Below are 20,945 nucleotides of genomic sequence, written 5' to 3'. Positions count from 1 at the left end.
TCTAATGCACATCTGTCCCAGACAGATGCATGGAGGAAATAGTTGCCACATCTGTGCACACATGGTTGCCCTATAATACTATTTTACTGTGCCATAAAAATAGCTGAACCTTTAAACTTTGCTGAACCTCCTCAGAGACGAAAAAATAAGTTGACTGTAATTTCCAAATTCATTGTCATTTTCTTTTTAATATAGTTTTGGCACATATTTGACTTTCTTCAAAGGACTCCATTTTAGAAAACCAACACTATCCATTCTTTAAACTGTCTTTAAACCTTCTGTTGTTATGATAATGGCGTATAAAAAATAGATTTGATGGTAAGAAAATTGATTACACAGGAAACCCATACGGCAACCATTATTGCTAATAAATGTTTCCACAATGATATTAAAGCTAGAATAGCTTCTTTGCATAATTAAACATTTATTCCATACAGCTGCTAGAAAAGGTGACCTCACATAGGTCTGTTGTGCCCAAGAACCTGCAAATCAACAACAAATTGTGGAATGACAGGAATGCCATACCCCTACCAACAACTGCTCAAAGAAATCACATCACTACGTCTCAGCTTGCAATTATTAAGAAATCCGTTGATTGACACTTTCTTCTGCCAGCACATCAAAATGTTAAGTGAAGTAGCACAACTTTGTAGTTGTACAAAGCTCTGCTGCGTGAGACGGCTTTGTGTGGGTGATGCTGCATGATAAAAAATATAAAATACATTTTTGCACATTGCACACACCTCAGTGATGCCTCTGGAAATGAACACGTACTGACAGGTTCTGTACATGACAAACATAGGAAGCGCAGGGAAACATCACAAAAAGATAAACTCAAATGTGGCTCCAGCTTTTCATACAATATATACCCTAGTACAAAAAGTCAGGGTCAGGAAAGGCACGCAGTGACCTGGGTCATTGCTTGCATTTTGAGGAAAAGTAATACAGACAAACAGAATTCATATTTAGAAAAAAAAAAAAAAAAAAAAATATATATATATATATATATATATATATATATATATATATATATATATATATATATATATATATTTAGATGTATTTCTATTCAGAACTTCTACTGTACATTTGCACCACCACCCCCACCAACAAATAAATAAACAAGTAAAATAAAATAATCCGAGCTCTAATCAAGCAAAATGCCCAACTTAAATGAACCAAGGCAGTTATTTATTTTAGTTGACTGAGCACTGTCTTTATCACTAATGGCATGTTTTGTCTATAGGAACCTATTCCAGAAGTGAGGGTTGCCATTATTACTGTGTTTGCGTGGTATTTACCAGGTTATAAATAAATTACTAGGGTAAAACTGACACTCAGAAAAGGTATTATGTTTTCACTAACCATGAACTTTTGGATATAGTATTGTTGAGTATGTTGAAATTCTCCCTCACTTACTTTTTTTGTGAGATTTAGTTTCTCCGTTTTAAGTAATGACAAAACATTGCAAAACCATTGAGTTATTAAAGCTGAGCTGGAAGGATTCCAAAGAAATTAAATTTTACATCTAGCAATAAGTGAGGTAAAAGCTAATATTTTGGAATGTCAATTAAAACAGAATTTACTGGTATGCCAAAAATGCCTTCAGCTGCTTTGCATTGTTGTGTTTGTTGTTTCTTATATTCCTTTTGACAAAACTCAATAGAAAATAGCATTACAGTGTTTTGATGATTCCTCATTCGTGTGCAGCTAAAAGTCTCTGAGGCTGGAATGCCATTATACCAATCCTTAGCTCACTCCATTCTTCACTCCATCAGATTCAAGTTGGGACTCCGACATGTTTCATCAGACTGGAGGTCAAACTATTTTTCTGACTCCTTCTTAATGTTTAATTTTAAAATAACACAACGTAAAAAAAATAAAAAAAAAAAAACTAACTGGATCACTCCAAATCAAATCAAATAATTAAAAAAAAGAGGAAAAAGGTATGACAACCAAACTGCCAAACATTACAAAAAAAATGTATGAGCTGGTAAGACCTCAGGGATAGTGACACTGTCACAAAGAAAAGCACATGCTAGACAAAAGTTGAATGTGAGAAAGCAGCTGCTGGTGAATGTTTTCCTTTCCAAACATAGCTGCCATCATGAGACACACACAAATAATAAGATGTGCCAACATTTATATTTTGTTACTCTGTGCATGACTCAACTGCCTCCGCAGTTACGTTATGCAGGGATGAATCAGATGCATCCCTGAGTTGTGAGAGAGAAGCACCTGTTTAACCACAACATTGATAACTCCTTATCTCCATTTTATCCAGCAATGATACAAACTCCTATATATACACACACAAGGGAAGGCAGAGAGTTAGTACAGTTTTCTCTCTCAAGGGAAAGAATGAAGCGTCTTATTCTGGTCGCTCTGTTTGGCCTGAGCCTTGCTCAGCACAACCCCCAGCTCAAAAGTGGAAGGACAGCCATCGTCCACCTGTTTGAGTGGCGCTGAGCCGACATCGCTGCAGAGTGTGAGCGCTTCTTGGGTCCTAATGGCTTTGGTGGTGTTCAGGTAAGTACGACTACAGAAGCTTGAAGTGCTACGCGTTGTTGTAGTCGCTACTGTTTCAATGACGCTGCTCCATGAGAGAAATCCTTTAAACACAACCAAGTGAAATAGGTGGGCAAACCAGAATCAGCTTGGAGTCTCGATTCAATCCACAATTGTTTGTTTGCATTTATTATGTTATGACTTGGACAAGCTCTTGGCCAGTTTTCTTACTTACATGCTTTGCAGTGTGACATCTACAAAATGTCTGGGCACGTAAGCTCTGCATAAATTTGATCAAATGATCGATCCATTAGAAGCAAGTGATGGTTGTGTTTCTTGTCTTTTATTTAGCTCAGTCATTGTCGCCAATGTAAAACCTCCTCTCATACGTATTGCCGCTGTTTATTTTTTGTTAGTCTGCCTTTCTAGTTGTCTGTCTTTTTTTTCATGGGGTGAACTTTGTAATCTGAAATCAAATTCCATGTTTGTATGCGCAAACTTTGCAAATAAAGTTGATTCTGATTTATGTCAATAGAGCAGGGTGTACTGTTTGGACTGATCAGACAGTTCTGCTGTGACAGTGTGAGATACTGACATATATTGTGATTTATGTCTGTTCTAATCATTCTCCAGTTGTTTTTAAATGTTAGATGATAAATACAATGATTAGACTGAACTGGTATTGCCCAAAAGTACTCATTTTAATACACCTTTCTAAGTAAAGGAGTGCTATTTCCTGAAATTTTGTGTTTTGTTATGATAGTAATGTTTGTCTACTGTGTTGCTCAGATTTCTCCTCCAAATGAACACATCATCGTCAACAGTCCCTGGAGACCCTGGTGGCAGAGATACCAGCCAATTGGCTACAACTTGTGCTCCAGATCTGGTAGTGAGACCGAACTTAGAGACATGATTACCAGATGCAACAATGTTGGGGTAAATCACATTTCTTTATGGTCTGTGTGTATAGTGACATGTTTGGTTACTGGGGCTTTAATCAAAGACTAGTGTCCTTAGGTGTTTTCTTTTGGAGATTTCTCAAACTGTAGATTTTACAAGCTGTATTCTGGCACAAATGCCCTTTGCACAATCAATTCTGCACATACAAATGGTTTTAAAAATTCTCACCTGTACACTGTGACTTCTCCTGCATTGTCTACATTCAAATTGTTTACTTTTAAATCACTGCTGCACCTTATACTGTAATTTAATTTCACTGCAATTTACAAGCTGTATGCAACAAAATTTCGTTCTGTACGCACTCTGTGCATACAAAATGACACATAAAGTTGTCTAAGTCTAAACTGGAATCTATTCACAGGTCAACATCTATGTGGATGCTGTCATCAACCACATGTGTGGATCTGGTGGTGGAGAAGGGACCCATTCGTCCTGTGGCAGCTGGTTCAGTGCCGGCAAAAAGGACTTCCCTAGTGTGCCTTATTCGTCTTTGGACTTCAATGACAATAAATGCAAGACTGGTAGTGGTGAAATTGAAAACTATGGTGATCCCAATCAGGTAATTAATGTATAAAACAACCTAAAACTACCAATGATTATCCAGTAAGCATGATTATTGCTGTCTGTTTTAATGCAACTGGTTGCTTGTAGGTGCGTGACTGTCGTCTAGTTGGTCTGCTAGATCTTGCCCTTGAGAAAGAATATGTTAGGGGCAAAGTGGCTGGGTTCATGAACAAGCTGATTGACATAGGTGTGGCTGGATTCAGAGTGGACGCTTGCAAGCACATGTGGCCTGGTGACCTGGATAATATTTACCGTCGTCTCAACAACCTTAACACCAAATGGTTCCCCAGTGGTGCCAGACCTTTTATCTTCCAGGAAGTAAGCTTTGATACAGTTGAACATTTGATGCACAAAACTCCCTACTATTAGCTAGCTAGCTTTATTATTGGTCCTTTGGATTAATGTATGGTTATCACATTCTAGGTAATTGATCTAGGAGGTGAGCCCATTACCTCTAAGGAATATTTCCATCTGGGAAGAGTGACTGAGTTTAAATATGGTGCCAAACTGGGAACTGTCTTCAGGAAATGGAATGGCGAGAAGCTTTCTTACACCAAGTATGTTGGCAAATTGTGCTGTGCATAAAAATTACTGGACTCTGTCAAACGCACAGTGTTTTTATTTGTTTGTCATACTGGCTTATTATGCATAAATTTTCAGTTAATGTTTCATTACCTTTGTTCATAAATTATTTCATTTCACCAATGGAATCCTCAGCATAGTTATGATGTGATCATGTGTCCAGGAACTGGGGAGAAGGATGGGGTTTTATGCCTGACGGCAATGCTGTTGTCTTTATTGACAACCATGACAACCAGAGAGGTCATGGTGCTGGTGGTGCATCCATCGTTACCTTCTGGGACCCCAGACTTCACAAGATGGCTGTGGCCTACATGCTGGCTCATCCTTATGGACAGGCCAGGGTCATGTCCAGCTACCGCTGGAACCGTAACATTGTGAATGGAATGGTATTCCCTTCTTTTCTTTTAGAGTAATTCATTAACTAATTAAGTGTGTTGAAATATCTTATATTCAAATCAATGTTTGTGTTATGCCTGTGTTAGGATCAGAACGACTGGATTGGCCCTCCCAGTAATGGTGATGGATCCACCAAACCTGTTCCTATTAACACTGACCAGACATGTGGAGACGGATGGGTGTGTGAGCACAGATGGCGCCAAATCAAGTGGGTTCACGGAGCAGGCTACATTACATAATTGTCATGAACGTGAATCAGACAAACCTAGTATTCAACCAAACAAGAGAGGTATAGGCAAAAAACAGGATTTAATAATAAAGCAGGGACAGGCAAGGCTCAATGGTCAAAATGGCAGCCCAAAATCCTGTACACAAAAGGCAGTCCAAAACAGGCAAAAGTACAGTCAAGGCTAAGGCAAAACTCAAAATATCCTAAGGCAGGTCCAGGTCAGAGAAACAGGTAATCAATCGTACAGGGCAGGAAAATCAGGTTCAGGTATCAGGCTGGCTCAGAAGTCAAAAAGGCAATCCGGGTAATATCAACAGGTTAATCAGAATAAGAACGCTGGACAAAACTTACCGAAGGCTCGTTAATGATCTGGCAGATTGCAGAGGATTGTGACAGGACTATATAGGGGAGTGAGCAGGTGAACAGGAGTGAAGACTAATTACTGACATGGGTGGAGCTTGCAGATAGCTAGCAGGTGAACTGAGTGACTGATTAAAGGCTGGATACAGAGAAGTAAACAGAGCAGGCCAAGTGAAGTGATAATAAACAAAATCGAACCACAATAAAATCCAAACTAGACCATAACCCAAAACAGAACCTAAACCTAACACTAAACAGAACACAAGCTAACAGAAACCAAACAAGAAAGAACCCGAAACCAAAACTGAGCTTTAAAGCTGGAGAGTTAACTAATAAATCAAAATTAACAAACAGCCAAAACTAAACCCAAATCCTGACAATAATGTGAATAAATATAAATGTTTTACCTTCTATATCTCTTTTCAAGGAACATGGTCACATTCCGTAATGTGGTCAATGGACAGCCTCATGCCAACTGGTGGGACAACCAGAGCAACCAAGTTGCCTTTGGACGTGGTAACCGTGGATTCATCGTTTTCAACAATGACGACTGGTGAGTATTTTATGATGTTAACTTCACAAAGCTCTAAAAGATTTATAAGGCGTGGCGTACCTCGCATTACCAAGTCATGATTCAAATCCAATTCATTATATCTATCTATCTATCTATCTATCTATCTATCTATCTATCTATCTATCTATCTATCTATCTATCTATCTATATAGATAGATAGATAGATAGATAGATAGATAGATAGATAGATAGATAGATAGATAGAGAGATAGATAGAGAGAGAGAGAAAGAAAAGGTGTTTTATGTTACACTTAAATTTAAATTATTTATAAGCTGTTTTTATACTTTCTGTAGTTCCTTGAAATTTAAATTGGTGGAAAGCTGTTTTAAAAATTAACTGAAAAAAGTATTCAAGAATTTTTTTTTAAATAATGCAGGAACCCTAGCAGAATAAAATAAAAGTTGAAAATATGGTGACCATTTCCATCAGTTTTTGCATGCACTGTTGAATTTTGTCAACAAAATAAACAGTTGTATTTTTTTATAACCCATTTAGCTAACACTTAGATTATGCTGTGAACAAACACATCCAGAATAATAATTCTTGAAGAATTACCCCTCCTATATATTGTTCATTACTTGGTTTTCTAAATCATTATTTTCTTGATAAACAGTGATACAGTTTGAACACTGCTTTAATTAATGTTTGTCACTGCAGGGCCCTAGATGTCACCCTGAACACTGGTTTGCCTGCTGGAACCTATTGTGATGTCATTTCGGGCCAGAAGGAAGGAAGTAGGTGCACCGGAAAGCAGGTCCAGGTTGGAAGCGATGGTCGCGCCCACTTCTACATTAGCAATACAGAGGAAGATCCTTTTATTGCTATTCATGCCAATTCCAAGCTGTAAACTTTAGATTGCAAATAAAGCTGCTTCAAAACTTGAATATGGATTTTAAACTTTGAGTTTTTGTCATTGTTGTCCAACTTTTATGTGTGTTACAAATCATACATGTTATGAGACACAAACAACGACACGAAGATACATGAGACAGCATAACCAGCTCTTGAATGAGCCTGATAGTGGTCATAATTTAGGTTTACAAGAAAATGAGCAAATATATTTTTCTCCTGCCCATCATGGTGGGCATATAAATGTCTACATGCCCCAATGCTAAAACCAGTAAGATTGTGAGACCACTTGCACTCATTGGTTCGTGCTGTCCATACTGTATGCATGAGACCTTTACCATTTAGATGCCCTGCAGTTGTAGAAATAAATTCTTAAATTAACCACGCATAAAAATGTTGAATCTGTACACAAATCTAACTAAATATGTCAAAATTCCATTTTCCAAATATGACACACCCCTGCTTTTAAGTAGTCTTAAGAAACTATTTGCTTAAGTCAAAAGTAAAATAGATTTGTCTGTGGTGTACTGACTGTTACTCTCAGGGATTAAATAGACCTCCATCTCACACACAGCAGATGTGCTTTTCCCTCCAATTACAGTAGGTTCAATTAGTGGAATCTGTTCACAATGCTTTGGAGAACTCTTAGTGTTTGCACAACAGCTTTCCAGCAAAATACAGTTCTGGATGTTGTCGCTATCATGTTAGAAGCAACAGTAAATAAGAGAGCAAAATCAGGACGCCAAGATATCAGTTGTGATATGACTACTGAATATTGTGATTATGATATTGATTATGACTAACCCCAAGTATTTTCTTTGTTTTCTTTCAACACAATGTTCCTACTGCTGTTTCCGATCCTTAGCATCTCACCAATCAAAAATATAGATTAGGTGTGCACATCTATGTTCTGATAATTTCTGACCTGGAGACAGACTTCCTGTTTGCGGTAAGGTGTATTGTGTCTCTTCCTGTTTTTTGTTGCTGCGGTGTGGATTGTGCACTTGTAAAGGCTGGCTAACAACTTTCCATTAATTTTGTTTGCTCATTTTGGTCACTTCCTGTAAGGTCATATTCCTGACAAATTTTAGATATTTGCAATTATATTTTTATACACAATAAAGATTGGGAAAATTAACTCTGGTTTGTTTGTGCTTTCTCTTCCGGCCACAGGACTCATAAGTCCTGCATTCAACTCATAGAAAACCCTAAACCTTGGACTTGTAACAAGCGACCTGGTAATTGGCAGCTCCATAGTCAGAAACGTGGCACTGGAGACACCAGCGACCAGTCAAATGCCTGCCAGGGGCCAGAACGGGCGACATCAAAACCTACCTGACAAGGCTGCCTAAGGATAAGCGTAAATACAGTAAGATTGTTATTCAGGCTGGCGGTAATGACACTCGGTTACACCAATCGGAGGTCACTAGGTTAGTGATGCTTGAGTGTCTAAGTTTGCTAAAACAATGTTGGATTTTCTCTGGTGCCCGCCTGATCTTACCAGTGATGACATGTTTAGCCGCATGTCATCATTCAATGGTTGGTTGTCTAGATGGTGTCCTGAAAACAACATGGGCTACATTGATAACTGGCAAACTTTCTGGGGAAAACCTGGTCTGAGAGTAGCAACCATTTTTCAGTCTGATTTATGAAGTAGTCCCAGGCCTATTAATAACTACAATTATTTTGAACATTTAATCCTCAGTTTCCCTCATCCAAACTGCAAAGCAAAAAAAAAAAAACTCTCAGTTTTTGGAACAGTTCTCAGACTTCTTATCTGATTTAGTGGTAAACACTGACAAGGTTACTATAGTGGGTGATTTTAACATTCATGTTGACACTGAATGTGATAACCTTAATGTAGCCTTTAAAATTATCCTAGATTCAATTAGTATTCCTCAAAATGTGCATAAACTGGTGCACTCTTGCCTTCATACTTTGGACCTTGTGCTGACATATGACATTGATTGTGAAGAATTAACAGTATTCCCTCACAACCCTGTCCTATCTGACCATTTATTAAAAAAAAACTTTAAGTTCAGTTTAACTGAGTTATCCACCCCAAAAGAAGGTTTCACTATAGATCTATATTTGATAATGCTGTATCAAACTGTCCCCCTTTTATTATCCTCAATATCACAGATATGCCCTGCAGACGGCAGCAACGTTGTTTCACTATGTATACAAATGTATGTCACAAGGAGGCCTCGTCTCCCCAGCAATACATCTCAGTGCAGTCACAATTTCTCATTCGTCCTAATCTTAGAAAACTCCTGTACTTCAACAGGTATTTTAAACCAGTTTTGTCAATAAATTGCACATTTCTGAAAGGAATTATTATTTTTATAAAGTATGAGTATAAAGTATAAACATTTTTTATGTAATGTTTTAATCATTTTCTAGGTTAAGTATGCTTACAAGTTTACCTACTTCTGCCCCTTTGTAACCCAGAAGTACCAACTGGGTTATTACCTATGGGGAAGCACTTTTTCATTCAAGCAGTGCTTTTTTCCCAACATTTTATTATAATAGATTTTAAGAGAAGATTTGATAAAATACTTTTGTCAGGGTTTGTTTATCGATGAACTCAGGACGCACACACAGAACTAAAAGTTTGAGTCTTTATTGAAGGAAGTATGCTGGGTGGTGAGTGATGAAGACCGGAGGTTCAGGACTGCAGAAGGTCAGGGATGTAGATGATGGCAGGAGCTGACGACCCGAAGTGAAAGAGAGTCACGACTATCCAGGCAGCTGGGAATGCTCAGAACTGCTCGGCTAGCAGGCCCCGTAGCCACAACAGGTTAGCAGTTCGTTGGAGACACCAGGGCACAGAGCTGAGCTTCTCCATGGCGGCTAGTCAGGTTAGCAGAACTTGGGAGACACCAGGGCACAGAGCTGAGCTTCTCCAGGGCAGCTAGTCAGGTTAGCAGAACTTGGGAGACACCAGGGCACAGAGCTGAGCTTCTCCAGGGCGGCTAGTCAGGTTAGCAGAACCTTGGAGACACCAGGACACAGAGCAGAACTTCTCCAGGGACAAACAGCAGAGTATCAGTCTAGAGAAACTGGCAGGACTAACCTTAAACAAGAAAAACAATTCTTCTGAGGCAAAACCGGGGACTGGCATGGAGAGGTGTGGAATGATGACGGCCCAGTGCTGAACTGAAGGCAGAGGGATGTTTAAATAGAGCACTTCACAGGTGGAACAAGGGTCTGGCTAATTGACTGGTAAATTGTTAACAGGTGTGACTGACTGCTGAGGAGGTGAAGTGAAGATGACAGAAAATAACTGATGACAATGAAAACTAACAATAAATAAAGTCAAACCTAACCCACATGAGATGAAAAAATGAAAATAACAGAAAAATGAAGTTAAACCAGAACTCAACCATGACAACTTTTTTATTGAGAAAGACATATACCAGGTTACTGTAAATTAAGAAATACTATTCATTTATCATGCTACAGGTGAAAGAAAATGGGATCTTTTTCATGCAGTGTGATATTTTATAACCATACATACATGAGTAGAATTTGGAATACTAGATAATCTTTTTTTTTCACAGGTTAAATGTTTTGAAATGCAATTATTTCCCCAGGAAGCTAGAGGGCACTGTAAAAGTCGGTCATTGGCTTCATATAAAGTTACACAAAACCAGGCCAGCTGACAGCTTTGCTAGGGCCCGGGACAACTTAGGCCGTTTCTCAATTCACGAGAACGCGAGTCCGTACTCGCGTTCTCGTCAAGTCTGTTCTCGGTAAGAACACAGGAAGATCGGACTTGATGAGAACGCGAGCACGCAGCACGTATTGTGCATTGGAACAGAAGTATACTCGTGACGTCATCACACCCACAGCGCTTGAGCATTCCTTTAACGTTCAAAACTATTTATACACTACACCATCATATCTTATTGAAAACGTTTTTTATTTAAATTAATTTCTAAAAAGTATAAAAAATATCTAAAATAATTACAGAACTGTGGGTATAAAACAAGCAACAGCGGGAATTTCTTTGTGGGGAGTTGTAATTGTTGTAGTTGCAGAGGCGATTGAATCTTCTTTAAAAATCAGCACTTTGTAGAAGCAAAATGAGCGATACGAGCAATATTGCTGTTGCTTCGGTCGTTGGTCAGCTTTACCAGCAGGCTGAAGAGGAGGTGATGCAGTTGAGGAGGCAAATCCGAGCAAGGAGAAGATTGATGCGGCAGAGGAGGCTCAGAAGGCAGGCTTTGCTCACCCATCTATTGCCAACTGGTAGGCATTTTAAGATTGACAGCCTATTTCCTACTTTTATCTTTAAAAAGACATTGATGATGATATTAAAAACGTGATCAGGTTGAAATTGTGACTATTTTTCCTATATCAATAAAAATGAAGACCCAGTTTTAACATTAATAACAGTAGGGTTAAGCTACTTTATTGCACCTCCTAACCTTCACAGCATTGATCATTAAGAAAGGAAAAAAAAAAACATTTTTATGTCTGTCCACCTTTACAGTGATTAATCTATAAATTATGTGCAGTTAGTTCAGCCCATTTTTTCAGTGAAATGGTAAAAATACCAGAGAAGGGAAGCCATTTGTTACATTTACTATACTTGACTAGTTTTACAACACTATACATTTTATCTTTTCTTTCTTGAGAACTATAATAATCTGCATGTTAAACAGGTATAGTTTTATGCATAGAAAACGTGACAAAAAACAATTAACATTTGGCATTTTTTATTTACAGGAAGAAACAGAAACATAATATGTGAGGATAAACACTTCTGTGCCAATCCTCCAAATATTTTTTAATGAAGGGGACCTGAAACCAGCCTTCAGGCTAAGAAGGGCCACCATCGTCCTCCTCCTTCAGCTGCTGCCCATCCAGAAGGTCCATGGATGGCCACAGGAGATAGAGGTGCTGGTGACCCTCTGCTGGCTGGTCTGTGGTGCATCCTATAGGGAAACAGCTTGCCAGCAAGATCTCTTACCTTCTTGTCCTTAAATAGAGCTAGCAATGACACACAATTGATAGATGATATTAATTGGATAGAAGATTAAGACAGATTAGCATATTACCTAAATTACAAGTTAATTTTATATTTGGTACAGGTCAAGTGGAGGCACGCTACAACAGGCACCACGCCAAGGCTGATAAACATCATTGAGCGTGTCTTTGGTGGTCTGAAGACACGGTGGCGTTCCATCTTCTTAAGGGTGCTGGAGGTCCGCCTCACGTTTGCTGAAGACAGGGAGCTGCTCCAGCTGGCTGCATGTTTAAGTGAACATGACTACACCTGACCTAATGTAGATCAGTTGGAGTCTTGTTCACATGCTGCTTCATTTCTTTTGTTTTCACCACCTGGAAAAATACATAAAATAATGCGCAAATTAATTTCCATTCCACCAACTATTTTTAATTGTAAGTTTATAGGCATTGTCTGTTTGTATAAGATCTTAATGAGTTATTTCGTTGTTTTAAACCATGTTAGTAACTGTTAATAATTTGTTGAATATATTACACCTTCATTCTGTTCCAAAGATAAAACATTTGTATAAAATAAATGTCTGTTTTTTCATATACTATTATTACTATTATTTTCTTTCCCTCTTCTTCCTCTCAATTATTCGTGTCCTGACTCAGAAGAAACTCACTTAGATAGGAAAAACATTTATAGAATGTATTTATTTATTTATTTTATATGCTGCTGCCGTCCTAGGGAGACATTTACAATTTATTCCAGCAAGTATTGAGTTAATAAAGTAACACACGTCAGTCAGATAAACACAAAACAAATAAATCATAACCAGCGGTATTATGCACACTACTTTTTTTAAATTACTCACTAACTCTGTAAACAGGCCACATAGGGCTTAAAAGTATAATATTCTCGCCTCAAACGATCTTAAAACATACTTTTGAACAACAACAGCAGCAGAAAAGGGAATTTTTTAACTTACCGCTGTGAGCTCTGTTTGCGCTGTCTCAAATCAAGCTGCGGCCGCGGTGCATTCTGGGCAAGCGGTCAGTCTGAAGAACGCACAAGTCTGCTCTGATGCATGCTCGATAAAGAGGGCGGGCGAGAACAACATCCGGGGAATTCGGCGCGTTCTCGATTTGGCGTTCTCAGCATTGGAACAGTGCTCGGGCTGAGGCTGATGACGTGTCACGAGCACACGAGCACACGAGAACGCTCAAGAACGCATATTGAGAAACGGCCATAGTCTGTTTGGGCCCCCCTCTACACCTGCCGCCACCACACACACACACACACACACACACACACACACACACACACACACACACACACACACACACACACACACACACACACACACACAAACACAGATCAATAAAGTCAACTTAACTGTATACTTCATTCACCTATTCCTTTTATTTTATTCAATAATCTGCTGTTTACAGAAATACATTTTTTTCCTCCAAACAAGGCTTAGATGACTTCACTTCATAAATGTAGTTAGACCCTTTGAATCTGCTGGCAGTTCATTTGCCATCTCTAAGAAAGGCTTCCTTTTAACCATTAAAAGAAAAACGTTCATTCAATCAGAATCAGTCATTTTTGTTGGCCATAACGCGGGATCATTGAAATTAACGGCGTGATCCGTCTCTGAGCCCTATGCTTTGACTCTCCGATCGGGCAGCAAGACCCTCCACCTGCACTGTCTTTGTTATCGGTAGGGATGGCTCTCTCTGCCTCCTCCTCAAAACACTACTAAATCGACATTAATCTTCTCTATTTATGATGTACTAATACTCGTAGCACTATGGAATGTTGGTGGAGTGAAACAAAAATAAGTATTATATTTAAAACGAACTGTAGTTATGTTTAGTAGGTGGTAGCACTAATGTTTCCCGGGGGGCTAATAGCGCTAAGCTAGCAGATATTTGGCGCTAATGTAAAAATACTTTTAAGCTCTGTTTGATCATAACGAGCGGACCGGATAACATATACATTAATATCCCATTCTGTGTAAAACCCCTATGGAACTAAAGTTTGTTATAACCATAAAAACACACTCAAACACATCAGCATAGCTTTGTTTCATGAATGCTAGTGGGTGGCTTGGCGTGCTAGCTCCAGGTCTTAAAGCTCAGTCAAAGCTTAAAGTAAAACAGTAAAAACTGGTCACAGCGTGAGGATCTCTGCAGTCCTGCAAGATAATGGCTCGGCTCTCAGGTCAGCTTTCTCCTGCACATTTTAGACAGACCACCGCTGATTTAAATTTGATGTTAGTTTCACAGAAAACAGACTCATTGGCATTACTCTATAATATAGAAAGGATTCATGAATCAATGTGGGGTTCTGTGTCTTATGTGTCTCTGCTCTGTCTTCTAAGACCCCCAGTTGGTCATAGCAGATGGCCGTTCACACTGAGCCTGGTTTGGAGGTTCATGTTAAAAGGGAGTTTTCCGCTGCACCATTGCTACATGCATGCTGGGTATGAGGGATAGCTGCAAAGCCATCAACAAGGCAGGTGACTGTCCACTGCTGCTACATGCTCTTTGATGAGGAGTGAATGCTGCTTGTCAAGAGTCCATGGTATCTGCTAAGTTACCTTAGATAGGAAACATTTGGACCAATCTTACTGTATGATTTGATTTAATTGACTTTGTAAAGTGCCTTGAGATGACGTGTGTTGTGAATTGGCGCTATATAAATGAAATCAAATTGAATAAACTCAGTGAAGCACTGAATAAAAGATCAGATTCCATAAGGTTGCTCTAGAACTGATCTGTGTGTCCAAGGGCTCCAACACAGTGTTTAGATGGTAGAGGTAGGCATCACAGGTGAGCACTACATGAGCAGGTTCATGGCTTGGTAGGAGGAAATCCAGAATTCGGGCTTGGGTCAGAATCATAAGACAATACCAGAAAATTACATCAGAGTAAGTGCCAGCTGGTAAACCAGTATAAAAAAGGGTCAAGTCCAGGTCCCTGAAGGTGAACAAAATGCTGATTTAAAGCTATCATGGGGTCACAATAAATTATTTTGATAGAACTGAAGTCACAATTTTATCTTCAGATATGTACATTTAATAAGTGCATACATATGTGACATGCCACTGGAAAAGCAGGAACAAGTCAGCAGAAACTGAGAAAATTGTTATTTTGGTTTTATGGCATAATGTCACTGATTAAGTTATGAAGAAACCCCTAAATGCTTTAAATGTCTGCTTTAGAGGTTTTAAAATGGTAAACTTTGTGTTTAAACTCAGCCTGTTTTCAGTGTAAACAGGCATATCAGGGTGGCAAAAACCACAGCTCATTTGAATATTGCACTTGTTTGGCTCAGCGCAAGCTTTCGTTATGTGTGTTGGCCAATAAGCTGTGTGCTTGAAGAAAACACATGGCTACTTAAGCAGCTACATAACAGTGTTTTGAAAAAGAAATTGTGAGTTGTGAATGCATCGCCCAGGAACTGGACTGTGGCATTTACAGTGCTTTGCTGTGGGAGTGCATGTTCATCAGGACCGATGTCAACACAGGTCTCTCTTCAGATTCCCAACCAGGAGGAGATGAACTGGAAGAAATTAAGGATAGTGTCCGCATAACTCTGGGGAATATTTCCAGCTTCCATCTGATGTTGATCCAAGATGAGGATGATGAAGGAAGCTATGGACTCGTGTCATAGGAGCTAGACCTATCAGAAGCTATTGCCAGCACATTTGAAGAAGATAGAGAAATAGAGAAGATGCTTAATTTTCAATGTAAAAGCTACAGGTAAAGAAAGGAGAATTCTACACTTGGGACACAGTCTTGTTGTATGGTGTCACCAACTCTTTTGTGTGGAGCTCCAAATATTTGAGGCTGGAATGCCATTATCCTAATCTTTAGTTCTCTATAAGATTCAGACTCTGCCATGTTTTTTCTGCCATGTTTAAATATTTTTCTGACTGCTTCTCAAAGCTTAGTTTTAAAAGAATGTAAAACAAAATTGCTGTGAAAAAAACATAATTGTATCACTTCAGAATACATGGCATTTTATTAATGCAATAAGTTACAGTAATATCTAGGACTGGTAACATTAAAAATCCAATTAAATAAAACAAAGAAGGTGTGACTGCCAGCCATATCAAAACATTTTATAACCTGGTATGACTTCAAGGACATTCAGACTGTTACATAAAAAGCGACATGCTAAACAGATTTAAAAATGTGGGAAAGCAGCTGCTGGTGAATGTTTTCCTTTCCATACATATTTGCCATCATAAGGCACACACAAACAATTTGTGCCAGTATTTGTATTTTGTTACTCTTTGCATAACTGCCTCTGCACTTTATAGATTAATTGTCATTTTGTTTTCCTCACAAAATAACCAAAGTGAAAAACATTCCTTTAAAGTATTATGAAACAATGCAACAAGTAATTATGTATTTTGTTTTAACCATCTTAGAGCATTGAGCTTAGGTGAAGCAGATATGTCACTGAGTTGTGAGAGAGAAGCACCTGTTTAACCACAACAGTGATAACTCCTTATCTCCATGTCATACAGAGATGAGATAAACTCCTATATATACACACACACGGAAAGGCAGAGAGTGGGTGCAGTTTTATCTCTCAAGGGAAAGCATGAAGCTATTTCTTTTGGTCGCTCTGTTTGGCCTGAGCCTTGCTCAGCACAACCCCCAGCTCAAAACTGGAAGGACAGCCATCGTCCACCTGTTTGAGTGGCGCTGGGCCGACATCGCTGCAGAGTGTGAGCGCTTCTTGGGTCCTAATGGCTTTGGTGGTGTTCAGGTGTGTATGAAAGAACTGTCAATAAATTATCAGCTTGATCATATCGCAGGACAGGATGTGTTCACAATCTAAACGTGGCAATTGATTTTGGAGGAAAATTGGGTTTTGAAAATAATTGCTAAAGATCCCCCGATCAAGATTTTGTTTTCCATGACGCCACTCAAGCTGATTTAAGGTTAAGCATCTGTCATGAATGCAACTAACTGTGTTTTCTTTTTTTTTTTTTTTTTTTTAACAGAAATGGCTTAGACATAAGATACGTGCAATAATATTCTTAAAATGAATGACTTTGTTATGATTAGCACCTCTCTAGCTCTGCAGAAGCTTGATGTGATTTAAATCCTTTAAACACATCTAAATGAAGCAAGTGTGTGAATCAGGATCAGCTTGGAGTAGCAATATAATCCATTGCTTTTTTTTGCATTTATTACATTATGTTTTAGATGAGCTCTTGGCGCGTTTATAATCCTATCTAATATTATTTTCTTGTTTTCATGCTCTGCAGTGTGACATGACCACACTTCTCTTCATATAGCACAGCATGCGTTTGATCAAATGATCGCGCCATTAGAAGCAAGTCATGATAAAGTGTTTTCTTTTTTTTAATCTAACTCAAGCATTGATGTGTCATCTATGTTGTGTCAGTATGGTAAGGCATACCGTTGCTCAAGTAGCTGGAAAAGGCAATGCAATGCAAATTCAGGCAGTTATGAATTTCATCTCTGCCACTTACAGTAACTCTTATCATTACATTTTCCTCCAAAATGTGTTGCTTTACTGCGATAAACTGGCAACCTTTCCAGGGTATACCCCACCTCTCGCCCATTGATAGCTGAAGATAGGCACTAGCTCCCCTCGTGAACCCCAATAGGGATAAGCGTGTTAGAACATGGATCGATGGATGGATATGTTGCTTTACCTTATTCCCTTTCACAATTATCTGGGTAAATTTGCTAAATTCTGCCATGACAGTGTTTCTACCAGACAAGTTTGCATACAGTGATTGGCCATTTTTCATTTTCTGTAAGATATCTTCTAATCACAAACCTGTTTACAGCACTAGCTGGCACATTCACAATTTTTATTTTATTTTATGTAAAAATGTACACGAAATACTGAACAGTATGTTAAAAAAAAACTTGAGTATAGCCAAATCCAAATTGTGAAAAATTCTTTAATTAAAAAAATTTGAGTTGAATCAGGGCATATGTAGTTATTAGAGAACAATTTAAGATAAGCTTTATTACACTTTTTGCTATGTATTTCATTATTACAATATGATTTATGCCTGTTCTAATCATTCTCCAGTTGTTTTCATATGTTAGATAATATATGTAATAGTTAGACTGAACTGGTGTTGCTCAAGAGTACTCCTTTTAATACACCGTTCTGAGTAAAGCAGTGCAATTTTCTGAAAGTTTGTGTTTTATTGTGATAATAATGTTTGTCTACTGTGTTGCTCAGATTTCTCCTCCAAATGAACACATCGTCCTCAACAGTCCCTGGAGACCCTGGTGGCAGCGATACCAGCCGATTAGCTACAACTTGTGTTCTAGATCTGGCAGTGAGGCTGAACTTAGAGACATGATTACTAGATGCAACAATGTTGGGGTAAACCACATTTCTTTATGGTCTGTGTGTATAGTGACATGTTTGGTTACTGGGGCTTTAATCAAAGAGTAGTGTCCTTAGAGCTTTTAGGAGATTTACCAAACTTGAGTCTATTCACAGGTCAACATCTATGTGGATGCTGTCATCAACCACATGTGTGGATCTGGTGGTGGAGAAGGGACCCATTCGTCCTGTGGCAGCTGGTTTAGTGCCAGCAAAAAGGACTTCCCTAGTGTGCCTTATTCGTCTTGGGACTTCAATGACAATAAATGCAAGACTGGTAGTGGTGAAATTGAAAACTATGGAGATCCCTATCAGGTAATTAATGTACAAAACAATCTAAAACTACCAATGATTATCCAGTAAGCATGATTATTGCTGTCTGTTTTAATGCAACTGGTTGCTTGTAGGTGCGTGACTGTCGTCTAGTTGGTCTGCTAGATCTTGCCCTTGAGAAAGAATATGTTAGGGGCAAAGTAGCTGGGTTCATGAACAAGCTGATTGACATGGGTGTGGCTGGATTCAGAGTGGATGCTTGCAAGCACATGTGGCCTGGTGACCTGGATAATATTTACCGTCGTCTCAACAACCTTAACACCAAATGGTTCCCCAGTGGTGCCAGACCTTTTATCTTCCAGGAGGTAAGCTTTAATACAGTTGAATATTTGATGCAAAAAAAAAATCCCTACTATTAGCTAGCTAGCTTTATCATTGGTCCTTTGGATTAATTTATGGTTATTACATTCTAGGTAATTGATCTAGGAGGTGAGCCCATTTCCTCTAAGGAATATTTCCATCTGGGAAGAGTGACTGAGTTTAAATATGGTGCCAAACTGGGAACTGTCTTCAGGAAATGGAATGGCGAGAAGCTTTGTTACACCAAGTATGTTGGCAAATTGTGTTGTGCATAAAAGTTACTGGAGACTGCCAAAACACAGTGTTTTTATTTGTTTGTCATACTGGCTTATTATACATATATTTTCAGTTAATGTTTTATTACCGTTGTTCATAAATTATTGCATTTCACCAATGGAATCCTCAGCATAGTTATGATGTGTTCATGTGTCCAGGACCTGGGGAGAAGGTTGGGGTTTTATGCCCGATGGCAATGCTGTTGTCTTTATTGACAACCACGACAACCAGAGAGGTCATGGTGCTGGTGGTGCATCCATCGTTACCTTCTGGGACCCCAGACTTCACAAGATGGCTGTGGCCTACATGCTGGCTCATCCTTATGGACAGGCCAGGGTCATGTCCAGCTTCCGTTGGAACCGTCACATTGTGAATGGAAAGGTATTCCCTTCTTTTCTTCTAGAGTTATTCATTAACTAATTAAGCATGTTGAAATATCTTATATTTGAATCAATGTTTGTGCTACGCCTGCGTTAGGATCAGAACGACTGGATGGGCCCTCCCAGTAATGGTGATGGATCCACCAAACCTGTTCCCATCAACCCTGACCAGACCTGTGGAGACGGATGGGTGTGTGAGCACAGATGGCGCCAAATCAAGTGGGTTCACAGAGCAGGCTACAATACATAATATGAATAAATAGAAATGTTTTACCTTTTATCGCTCTTTTCAAGGAACATGGTCATATTCCGTAATGTGGTCAATGGACAGCCTCATGCCAACTGGTGGGACAACCAGAGCAACCAAGTTGCTTTTGGACGTGGTAACCGTGGTTTCATAGTTTTTAACAATGATGACTGGTGAGTATTTTATGGTGTAAACTTTAAAAGCTTAAATGATTGTAAGGTTTGACATAACGGGCATAATCAATTTGTGATTCAAATTCATTAAATGTATATTGAGAAAAAGTGTTTTATGTTATATTTCAATTTTATTTATCCATAAACCTTTTTTTTTACTTTCTGTAGCTCCTTTAAATCAAAATTACAAGCTAAATATTTGTTGCAAGCCATTTCAAAGTATTAGCTGAAAAATCCTTTGGGAAAGGTGTATGTTTTGTTTAATATTGCAAACCCACACTAATCCTAATACAATAAATACAAATTGATAATTTGGTGATTCAGTTTTGAATACACACTGTTGAATTGTGTCAACAACTTAAACAGTCACAGTGTTTTCAAACCTAATAAGTTAAAGCTTTTAATTATGTTATAGTCTGAAACAGACAAAATAAAAACATTCACCCTCATATATACTGCTCTTTACTTGGGTTTCAACATCATTACCTTCTTGATGAATATAGATTTAGTTCGAATACTTGATTGATATAATATTTGCCCCCTTTTCACCTGCAGGGCCCTGGATGTAACCCTTAACACTGGTTTGTCTGCTGGAACCTACTGTGATGTCATTTCGGGCCAGAAGGAAGGAAGTAGGTGCACCGGAAAGCAGATCCAGGTTGGAAGCGATGGTCGCGCCCACTTCTACATTAGCAATACAGAGGAAGATCCTTTTGTTGCTATTCATGCTAATTCCAAGCTGTAAACTGTTAGCTCCAAATAAAGTTGTTTAACAATCTGAGTATGGATTCCAAAGTTTGAGTTTTTTTCTTTTGTTGGTCCAACTTATTACATACTATTACAACTGTTTT

At 38.6% G+C, this 20,945-nt stretch overlaps 2 protein-coding genes across 2 annotated transcripts; both read left to right on the top strand.

Moving 5' to 3' along the window:
* The first annotated feature begins 2,329 nt into the window (after nt 1–2,329).
* LOC105930992 (pancreatic alpha-amylase) lies at nt 2,330–7,058 on the top strand. The gene is made up of 9 exons (XM_036138456.1): nt 2,330–2,529; nt 3,298–3,444; nt 3,830–4,027; nt 4,120–4,350; nt 4,456–4,589; nt 4,778–5,000; nt 5,097–5,218; nt 6,027–6,152; nt 6,832–7,058. The coding sequence occupies exons 2-9, from the start codon at nt 3,418–3,420 to the stop codon at nt 7,019–7,021; spliced, it is 1,251 nt and encodes a 416-aa protein (XP_035994349.1). The 5' UTR covers nt 2,330–2,529; nt 3,298–3,417; the 3' UTR covers nt 7,022–7,058.
* A 9,489-nt stretch (nt 7,059–16,547) lies between these two features.
* On the top strand, nt 16,548–20,876 carry LOC118563473 (pancreatic alpha-amylase-like). Its single transcript, XM_036138453.1, has 9 exons — nt 16,548–16,771; nt 18,236–18,382; nt 18,503–18,700; nt 18,793–19,023; nt 19,132–19,265; nt 19,453–19,675; nt 19,772–19,893; nt 19,969–20,094; nt 20,650–20,876. The coding sequence occupies exons 1-9, from the start codon at nt 16,604–16,606 to the stop codon at nt 20,837–20,839; spliced, it is 1,539 nt and encodes a 512-aa protein (XP_035994346.1). The 5' UTR covers nt 16,548–16,603; the 3' UTR covers nt 20,840–20,876.
* The last annotated feature ends 69 nt before the right edge of the window (nt 20,877–20,945 follow it).

The sequence above is a fragment of the Fundulus heteroclitus genome, chromosome 6 (assembly GCF_011125445.2).
Source record: "Fundulus heteroclitus isolate FHET01 chromosome 6, MU-UCD_Fhet_4.1, whole genome shotgun sequence".
Classification (NCBI taxonomy): domain Eukaryota; kingdom Metazoa; phylum Chordata; class Actinopteri; order Cyprinodontiformes; family Fundulidae; genus Fundulus; species Fundulus heteroclitus.
Note: the sequence above shows the minus strand (reverse complement) of the source record. Positions and strands in the feature narration are given on the sequence as shown.